The 10,965-nt window shown below is 57.2% G+C and overlaps 1 protein-coding gene across 1 annotated transcript; it reads right to left on the reverse strand.

Moving 5' to 3' along the window:
* Positions 1-2,479: 2,479 nt before the first annotated feature.
* On the reverse strand, positions 2,480-10,329 carry LOC119105874 (xaa-Pro dipeptidase-like). The gene is made up of 6 exons (XM_037229426.1): positions 10,208-10,329; positions 9,494-9,642; positions 8,666-8,766; positions 4,692-4,886; positions 3,900-4,051; positions 2,480-3,076 (listed from the first exon to the last, which is right to left on the reverse strand). Exons 1-6 carry the CDS (start codon positions 10,210-10,212, stop codon positions 2,986-2,988), a joined length of 693 nt encoding a protein of 230 aa, XP_037085321.1. The 5' UTR covers positions 10,213-10,329; the 3' UTR covers positions 2,480-2,985.
* Between the last annotated feature and the right edge of the window lie 636 nt (positions 10,330-10,965).

Below are 10,965 nucleotides of genomic sequence, written 5' to 3' on the forward strand. Positions count from 1 at the left end.
ACCAACGATTCTATGGCCTGTGCGTTATACAATCTGTGAACGATTCACTAAACTTGCATGGTATGCTTCATGTTCGTGTCCCAAGACGGGCGAGAGAGCGAGACTGGTTCTGTGTAGTCAGCATACCCCAGTAGGAGTCTCTAAGACCGATGAAGCGCCGGTTACCCACTGGTCTCCCAAAGCCCCGATCTCAGCATCAAACCAGCACCATGAACCCCGATCGTCGTCGATGTCCGGTCACGGCGGGCTGTGCCGCACGAGCGACGACAGACCCTTGTACCCTCCACTTCCACTGATTCCTGAGTTAACTAAGTGTGTAACTCCGACGACTTAGGCTCTAGGGCCGGGTTACCTTGACTTCCTCAGAACTCGTCGGCAACCGCCCAGTCAGTGATGAGCACTGATGTGTGGAGGACTGAGGATTTATAATTTGGTAGCAGACGCCGTCATGGCCAAACTGCGGGCAACCCCCCGCCACCAGCGGCGTACGGCGCGCGGAGGGTGGGGGGGGGGGGGCAGCAGCAGCAGCTGCGGCGACGGCGGCGGCATGCCAGACGACCGCATGGCGACGAGACTGGCGGCGGCGCTCGGAGAGCACTCGCCGCGACGCGGACTCCGACTCGGACTCGGACTCGGACTCGGACTCGCTACGGCGGGGAACAGCGGCGGTCCGGGCGGTGGGATCGCCACTGTGGGCTCACCCTCCCAGCTATCTCAGCGCAGTCAGCAGATGGCCAGGCGGGCAAGCGGGCGGCTGAAGCTACCTCTGCAGCTCATGACCGGCGCACTTGTGACGGGGCTGCGGCGCCGCTGCATGCTAGGCTCCTCCCCATGCCGGCGCAGTCGAGGGCCACACAGTCGCCGTCCGGCGCCGGGCCCGCTCTCTCCCACAGCCGGAACGCTGCGAACGGCGCGCCATTGCTCCACCGCCACCCGCATGGCCCCTCCCACTGCAGAGTAGTCCAGGCCAGGCTCCAGCGCGGTCCGACCAGCTGGCCCCGCACGACCGTGTCCACCTTGGACAGGTCCAGCGCCGCCAGTGGCGCGTTAGCCTACAGTCCGATGCAGAGCTGACCCACTGCGTCAAGCGTGCGCGTCAGAAGGCTCGCCAGCGTGAAGAAGTAGCGATCCTGCAGCCGGCTCCGGCGGTGCGGGCAGCCGGTCACCGCCGCTACCGCCGCCACCGCCACCGCCTGCCCGCCGCCGCCGCCGCCGCCGCCAGCGGCAGCAGCGGTGATCCTGCAGCCGGCTCCGGCGGCGCCAGCAGCCAGCCGCCGCCGCCGCCGCCAGGGTCGTCAGCAGTGTCCCCAAGCGCGCGAGGCGTCCTGCGCCGTCTCTAGCAGGAAGCGGAGCCTCGCGTGCGCAGAGGCACTGCCGCGCCGCCACTGCAGAGACGGCTGTGATGCGTTCCGAGAGGGACGGGCATCGGCCAGACGGCCAGGGCGCACGTGGTTCCCACATCGACGGCACTTCTGCACGGAGACGAAACACAGTAGGCAACTTGGTCATGCACGGGCTGCTGCAACGCGTATTCGCCGCCGGGGTCCGGCCAGCCAAATAAGTCGTTGACCTATTTTTGAATGACTTATGTGGCTCGGAGTGCTAGGGTAATGTAGAAACGGACACGAATGCATGCGTTTTATCGGATGATTGGTAGATGTATGAGTTATGGACGCATCATATTCCTGTAAGCCGACATGCCCTGCAACCACGACACCAACCAAGTGCCAACTTAGCCGAAGCTCCTACGGAGATTTCCGCAGCTCAGCACTGGAACACTTATAGAAATGAACTTACGTGATAATAGCCTTCACGACGTTTTAGTGACAGATGTGCAGCTCAACCCGATATCATTAGCCCATGCTCGGACAAATTCAACCCCGCCATAGGCAACCTAAACCAACCGAAACATAGCTCTCATACAGCCCATCCCAATCCAACCCAATAGGTGCAGGCAGCTCGTGCTGCAACAATGTGATCGGTAGCACACTGAAGCTGTTTCTTTCACGGCACAGGTTTAATTATCAAAACGTACCGCCGTATGGCATCCAACGGTGGATGAAGCTTGAAATACACGTTTAAGAAAGTTCCTGTCAGGCTCGGATTTCTACACACGGAGACTTTTTAAATTCCTATGACTGTGTTTCATATATTGGTATACTTAACTGAAGCCGGATAGGAACCGAGATGAAATGCATTGAGCCCAAACGTATACTGCAGCTGTGGCTTACACCTTTACAGTCCACGGACCAACATCTTCAGCACACCGGCGTCCACGAGATTCTCTTTTCAGGGATATTTTTTGCAGCTCCAAGCCAGCCACTGCATTCCTCATGGCGACCCAGATGTGGCCTAATCCCGGCCTTACCCATGCCCAAAAAAACAGCCATTTTCCAATATATCTAGTTCCGTAGTTGACCGACGGTTCATGTCCAACAGGAACCATCTTTAGCCGACTGAATCCTTTGTCAAAAAGAAATGGAAGAACAGGTGCACCAGCCAACTTTTTATTCACATGTGCGTTTTGTTATTCAGAACATTATTAGGTAACGTGTATAATATCCTAATTGGCATCACAAAATCGCATACTGGCAACAACTTTTCAAGCTATAGGCTTCAGGCGACAGGATAAACTTGCCATAAATTGCTCTCTTGCAATTCAGACATCATCGCGTTCGTTAAATGATGCGTCCGCCTTATGCACGATTTGAGGCTCCAAAACGTGACGCTTCCATCACTCAGCAGGTCTGAGACGTACGCATACCAAAATTTAAGAAAATAGTTCAGCATATATGTATATACATAAAATACCGCATCCCGCATTCCCAAGCACCGATGCAACAGCAACACCAACACCAGCGATTACGAATTATGGCGCGGTTGATGGCACACGGCTAGAAACGACCCGTAGCGAGCCATGATCAGCCCCAATAGAGCTGGGGCTAGGTCGAGCTGGGCTCTCGGTCAGCAGGGGCGCTGGGCCGACTACTGGTTCAGCTTGGTCTCGGCGTGAAGCTGAGGTACAAACACCTCCTGGCGCCGTCCCTCGGCCATCAGGGCCTCCACCTCCTCCACACTGCCGGCGCAGGGCCACTCGGTCAGTCACGGACCACACACACGTCAAACAGATCAGTCACCTGATGGAGTAAGACCTGGCTCAATAAAACCATTCCACTGAGAACTATCTGACGATAAACAGACAACCAAGGCCCTGTCTCACAAATACGCAATTATAAAATTCATCCCGCACGCATGCGAGCAGAAAAAAGACGACTTTATTTGATTGCCTGATTTTGAAACATTTATGCATAAGGTGCGTCGGTTAGACAAAGTTAACCCCGAGCTATGAAACCCACCACGCAAACCAAGTGAATAAATTTCCAATTCCCGCTTCAGTTTCGCAACCGCAGCCAGGTTGGCTGACTGGAGCCACAAATGGCAAGCCCAAGAGCGCTGGGTTAAGCTTGTTCCATGCACATAGCACGAATGCACCCTCCCATTCCCAAACAGAAGCCGCAGTAAGTGAACAGAAGGTGGCAGCACAGTCCAAAACACCCCACCCAAAACACGCGCAGACGCTGGCTGGGCGCCGCACTCTTCACATGTCGCCACCTCTCTGCCCGGCTCACAACGATCGGGCACCTCGTACGGCAATACAGACGCTACTCACCACGCACATGACGCACATCGCGTCGGTTCTCCGACAAAATGCACACACCGACAGGCGCGCCGAAACCCCCTCCCGGCGGTGGGAGGGGGCTGCCTACCCAGGTGGTCACACCGCCACTCGCCCCGCAACCAATACTAGTACGGCGCCGAACGTCTGAGTCGTCCGGCTCACCCCAGCTCGCGTGGAGAGTGAGGAGAGAGGGTGGGCGGGGGGAGAGGCAGAGCCTTACGTGCGCGGCACGACGGTCAGACACTCCATGCCGTCTTGGGTGACGACCACGTCGTCCTCAATGCGCACGCCGCCGAAGCCGCGGTACTGACGTACCATCTCCGGCACCAGAAATTGGCTCAGCACCGGGTCCGACTCCGCCTGGTTCAGCAGCTGGCCGGCAGATGGCAGGGCGATCAGTCGACAGCGGGCTATGATGTAACACTTCTCGTAGGATGACAGGGGCGACACGAACGCGTTAAGTTCGCAATGAATGGGGTGAGCAGCTGGCATACCATCCAGGTTCATGACATTTCCGTTCCCAACTGATGTACGCCACCTCATTCAACCCTTGACCTTTCATTTCTCATAACCTCATTGTTGGGATGCTCCACCCAGCTACATCTGCATACACCCTTTTACTTTCATCAGCCCTCTCTCGCCATTCTCACTGCATTCTACATTCTCGTGACGCCCGTTCATCTGGTTCAAGCTACATACGCCGGCCACGAGTGGGCTGAGGCGCACCCTGGTGGGGCCCCGTCCGAACGCTGACCACGTACTCCGCACTGGGGTCCCTGTGAGGGCCAAGTCCCGGCGGAGAACCCCAGGCGCATGAAATACTGTCCTTCATCCCATAGACCTGAAGGGGTCACTACCGGCCTAAACGGGCTCTAACCCAAACCAAACCAAAAAGCAATCCCCACTCGATAGTGGCAGCGCCGATAACTGCGACGCGAAAACGAACACTGCACTGCCCACCGTGACGCCCGACTGACACCTCCACTGCCCAGCCGCTCCCGCCACTCCTCACGTGGTCGATAAAGTAGCAGCCGGGCTCGATGGTGAGCACCATGCCGGCCCGGATGGTACGCGCCGTGCGCAGGTTCCGCAGGCCCGCCTCGGAGCGCCGCTCCGGCTGGCCGCGCAGGTAGCCGCCCACGTCGTGCACGTCACAACCGAGGAAGTGGCCCAGTCCGTGCGGCTGGAATGTGGCGCCCAGGTTCGCCTGCTCGGGAGGGGGAGGGGGGGGGGGGGAGAGGAGACAGTGAGGCGCTGCACGCGCTAGTCAGGCGCAACAGACGCAGCGGTTAGACAGAGAGCGTGCATACTGGTAATCAACCACAGCCACAAAGTAACGAGAATGTGCATACTGGTAATCAACCACAGCCACAAAGTAACGAAATAATAGCAGCCACAAGCTAAAAGCCCACAATAACTGCACGACGGTTCCACATAGCAGCTCTGCACTGGTACCCCACAGCACCTGGACACTGGCAACCAATAGGAGATACTCACTGGTACCCCACAGCACCTGGACACTGGCAACCCAATAGGAGATACTCACTGGTACCCCACAGCACCTGGACACTGGCAACCAATAGGAGATACTCACTGGTACCCCACAGCACCTGGACACTGGCAACCAATAGCAGATACTCACTGGTACCCCACAGCACCTGGACACTGGCACCAATAGGAGATACTCACTGGTACCCCACAGCACCTGGACACTGGCAACCAATAGGAGATACTCACTGGTACCCCACAGCACCTGGACACTGGCAACCAATAGGAGATACTCACTGGTACCCCACAGCACCTGGACACTGGCAACCAATAGCAGATACTCACTGGTACCCACAGCACCTGGACACTGGCAACCAATAGGAGATACTCACTGGTACCCCACAGCACCTGGACACTGGCCAACCAATAGCAGATACTCACTGGTACCCCACAGCACCTGGACACTGGCAACCAATAGGAGATACTCACTGGTACCCCACAGCACCTGGACACTGGCAACCAATAGCAGATACTCACTGGTACCCCACAGCACCTGGACACTGGCAACCAATAGCAGATACTCACTGGTACCCCACAGCACCTGGACACCTGGCAACCAATAGCAGATACTCACTGGTACCCCCACAGCACCTGGACACTGGCAACCAATAGGAGATACTCACTGGTACCCCACAGCACCTGGACACTGGCAACCAATAGGAGATACTCACTGGTACCCCACAGCACCTGGACACTGGCAACCAATAGGAGATACTCACTGGTACCCCACAGCACCTGGACACTGGCAACCAATAGGAGATACTCACTGGTACACCCCAGCACCTGGACACTGGCAACCAATAGCAGATACTCACTGGTACCCCACAGCACCTGGACACTGGCAACCAATAGCAGATACTCACTGGTACCCCACAGCACCTGGACACTGGCAACCAATAGGAGATACTCACTGGTACCCCACAGCACCCGGACACTGGCAACCAATAGGAGATACTCACTGGTACCCCACAGCACCTGGACACTGGCAACCAATAGCAGATACTCACTGGTACCCCACAGCACCTGGACACTGGCAACCAATAGCAGATACTCACTGGTACCCCACAGCACCTGGACACTGGCAACCAATAGGAGATACTCACTGGTACCCCACAGCACCTGGACACTGGCAACCAATAGGAGATACTCACTGGTACCCCACAGCACCTGGACACTGGCAACCAATAGGAGATACTCACTGGTACCCCACAGCACCTGGACACTGACAACCAATAGCAGATACTCACTGGTACCCCACAGCACCTGGACACTGGCAACCAATAGGAGATACTCACTGGTACCCCACAGCACCTGGACACTGACAACCAATAGCAGATACTCCTGGTACACCCCAGCACCTGGACACTGGCAACCAATAGCAGATACTCACTGGTACCCCCCACAGCACCTGGACACTGGCAACCAATAGCAGATACTCACTGGTACCCACAGCACCTGGACACTGGCAACCAATAGGAGATACTCACTGGTACCCCCACAGCACCTGGACACTGAACAACCAATAGCAGATACTCACTGGTTACACCACCAGCACTGGACACTGGCAACCAATAGCAGATACTCACTGGTACCCCACAGCACCTGGACACTGGCAAACCACTAGCAGATACTCACTGGTACCCCACAGCACCCGGACACTGGCAACCAATAGGAGATACTCACTGGTACCCCCACAGCACCTGGACACTGGCAACCAATAGCAGATACTCACTGGTACCCCACAGCACCTGGACACTGGCAACCAATAGCAGATACTCACTGGTACCCCACAGCACCTGGACCACTGGCAACCAATAGGAGATACTCACTGGTACCCCACAGCACCTGGACACTGGCAACCAATAGCAGATACTCACTGGTACCCCACAGCACCTGGACACTGGCAACCAATAGGAGATACTCACTGGTACCCCACAGCACCTGGACACTGACAACCAATAGCAGATACTCACTGGTACACCCCAGCACCTGGACACTGGCAACCAATAGGAGATACTCACTGGTACCCCACAGCACCTGGACACTGGCAACCAATAGCAGATACTCACTGGTACCCCCACAGCACCTGGACACTGGCAACCAATAGCAGATACTCACTGGTACCCCACAGCACCTGGACACTGGCCACCAATAGCAGATACTCACTGGTACCCCACAGCACCTGGACACTGGCAACCAATAGCAGATACTCACTGGTACCCCACAGCACCTGGACACTGGCAACCAATAGCAGATACTCACTGGTACCCCACAGCACCTCCGCACTGGCAACCAATAGGAGGTACTCACTGGTACCCCACAGCACCTGGACACTGGCAACCAATAGCAGATAATCACTGGTACCCCACAGCACCTCCACACTGGCAACCAATAACATATATTCACTGGTACCCCACAGCACCTCTGCACTGGTAACCAATAGCAGATACTCACTGGTACCCCACAGCATCTCCGCACTGGCAACCAATAGCAGATACTCACTGGTACCCCACAGCACCTCCGCACTGGCAACCAATAGCAGATACTCACTGGTACCCCACAGCATCTCCCGCACTGCAACCAATAGCAGATATTCACTGGTACCCCACAGCACCTCTGCACTGGCAACCAATAGCAGATATTCACTGGTACCCCACAGCACCTCCGCACTGGCAACCAATAGCAGATACTCACTGGTACCCCACAGCACCTCCGCACTGGCAACCAATAGCAGATACTCACTTGTACCCCACAGCATCTCCGCACTGGCAACCAATAGCAGATATTCACTGGTAACCCACAGCACCTCTGCACTGGCAACCAATAGCAGATATTCACTGGTTACCCCACAGCACCTCCGCACTGGCAACCGATAGCAGATACTCACTGGTACCCCACAGCATCTCCGCACTGGAACCAATAGCAGATATTCACTGGTACCCCACAGCACCTCCGCACTGGCAACCAATAGCAGATACTCACTGGCACCCCACATCACCTCCGCACTGGCAACCAATAGCAGATATTGTGTCCCCACAGCACCTCCACACTGGCAACCAATAGCAGATACTCACTGGCACCCCACAGCACATCCGCACTGACAACCAATAGCAGATATTCACTGGTACCCCACAGCACCTCCGCACTGGCAACCAATAGCAGATATTCACTGGTACCCACAGCACCTCCACACTGGTAACCAATAGCAGCTACACATTGGTGTCCCAGAGTGCTCACACTGTCGAAGCACACACTACTCAGGTCACGGCAGAGAACGTGAACCCGCAACAGACCGTCTGATGGCGGTCCACCTGTACCGCTGCCAGACCTCGGCCACAGTCACGTGCCCCTTCAAGCATGTGTCGCCCGCTCACCAGCCCCCCCCCCCCCCCCCCACAGACACCGCGTCTCTAGACTGGCTCCTCTCGCCTTCCCGACCTTCATCATGTCGTCGACGCTGCCGCGGAGGATGCCGGCCGCCTTCAGCTCCTCCAGCGTCACGCGGTTGGCCAGCAGGTGCATGTCCACCCAGCAGATACCTGGAGCGGGGGGCGGGGGCGGGGCGTCAGGGGTCACCCGACCGACAGGCAGAGCAGACGCCCCTCGTGCGCCGACCCGTCAGCTGACTGTCGGTTGCTTGGCAACGGCGCGGTCCGTGAGAGGCGCGCTCGAGATATCGAAAGTCCAACCGCGAGACTATTCTTTTGTCGCTAAGCACGGCGGCGACTGGTCGCTGCACAGCCGCCCACAGCTGTACAAAAAGCAGCTGCCACACTGGCGTTTCTGAGCAGTGCCGAGAATAAGCGGGAGATCTGGCGCACTGAAGGTGGACACTGCTGAACTCACTTAAGTGATAACAAAAGCAAGTAGTCAGAGCATAACACCGCACCTGACCCAGGCTGGACAATACAACCCCACTCAGCGTGGTTTCACCCACCCTAGTTTACAATAGTTTTGGAGTTATGTTAAAATGTATTTAACACCAATGGTCCGTCGTCGTACAATCCCCCGCGCCAACTACATCTAAGGCGACAAAACACCAACCCCGCGACCCGCGACAGATCATAAACACCCCTATCCAACGACACGACATTCATAGACGTGAGCTGACGCTATCTGACGATAAGAGTTCACTGCAACTGCTCAGCTAAATCGGTTGACGCACTGCACCCAGGGGCACGGCTCCGAGGAGTACATCGAGCACGGCACACCCACCTGGCTTCCATGCGTCCACGACGGTCCCGATCCAGCTCGGGACACACCCACCTGGCTTCAGCGCGTCCATGACGGCCCTGCTGGCCTTCAGTACGGCGTTGTAGATGACCTTCTGCTTGTCGGTGAACTTGCCGTTAGACGGGAAGGAGCAGGTGATGTCTGACGTGTAGCAGTAGTACTCGGCTCCCATGTCGAACAGGCTGTGGCCGCGCGCAAGAGGCGGTCAGACCCACCGTGTCAACAGCAGCGACGTGCAGCGGCCGTCGCCCTCAAACGGAGCTTCACGTCATCCGGGACAGGACGGAAAAGGTGGAACCTCGGTCGTTGCAATTTGCCGGCCACTTAGGTAGAACGAACGGCGGCTACAATCACCGACCACCACGCATGCCAATTGCTTTCGTAGAATACAAGGCCTTTGTCTCGGCGCGTGTCTGCACCCCCTGCCTAACAGGCTAATTCACGACCAAGGCAAAAGGCAGCATTCACACTGAAATCAACTGCAAACGCGACATTGCGCCATCAGTGTGCCTCATCGGCGATGGAATATTTAAGCAGCTGACTCGTATGCAGGCCGAGCACGTCTCCTGTTCTGCCCCGCGCCCTGGTCCCACAAGGACGCGGCGGCACACGTGAGCACGCCAAAACCACATGACGAACACCCACGGGAGGAGCGGTGTCCGTGACCCCGGGGCGAGGTACGGGCGGCGCCCCGTTGACCCTGGCGGTAAGCCATGGCGGGGAGAGGCAACAGCCGGCATCACGTACCACATATCGCCGTCACGCACCGTCTTGTCGTTGGGCGCGCCCGCGTGGCCGTAGTGCAGCACGGCCCCGTTCTCCCCGCTGCCGCAGATGCACGTGTACGCCACCCATGACCGACAGCCCGCCCTGGACATGGCCGAGCGCGTGTTAACGACACGGTGTCGGCGAACACTGCGGGCAAGTGTCGGTGAATACTGCGGGCAAGTGTCAGCGAACACTGCGGGCCAAGTGTCGGCGGAACACTGCAAGGCAAGTGTCGGCGAACACTGCGGGCAAGGCGTTGGCGCACAACTGCGGGCAAAGTTTTTGGGTTTGGGGGCGAACACTGCGCGAAAGTGTTGGCGAACACTTTTGCGGGCAAGTTTCCCGGCCACACTGCGGGCGTTGGCTGGTTACTGCACGTCAAACGGGCGTTATGGCTCGGGATAAAACACAGGCGGGCAGTTCTTGGCCGCAGTGACGGCCCGCGCACCTGTAACGAACGCCGCACGCCCCTTACACAGCTGAGACCCACGGCATCTGTACGCTGTGTCGACGGGCGTGGCTACGTAAACTGTCGTCTATTTCATGTATCAATTCCCACATGAAATAGACGGCACGCCTTGGAGCACCAGTAGCCGCATCAGGTAATCTGCCGACAGCGATAGGGTCCGTCGGACATTACATCACTCATCACGGCCGCGAGCTTACACCCGCTGTCGCAATAGAGCTCGTGCCGTCTTTGCGCAACACGCGGGGTTGTTCGCCCATTGCCCAACTAA

The sequence above is a fragment of the Pollicipes pollicipes genome, unplaced genomic scaffold (genome assembly GCF_011947565.3).
Source record: "Pollicipes pollicipes isolate AB1234 unplaced genomic scaffold, Ppol_2.1 Scaffold_6138;HRSCAF=7277_pilon_pilon_pilon, whole genome shotgun sequence".
NCBI lineage: Eukaryota > Metazoa > Arthropoda > Thecostraca > Pollicipedomorpha > Pollicipedidae > Pollicipes > Pollicipes pollicipes.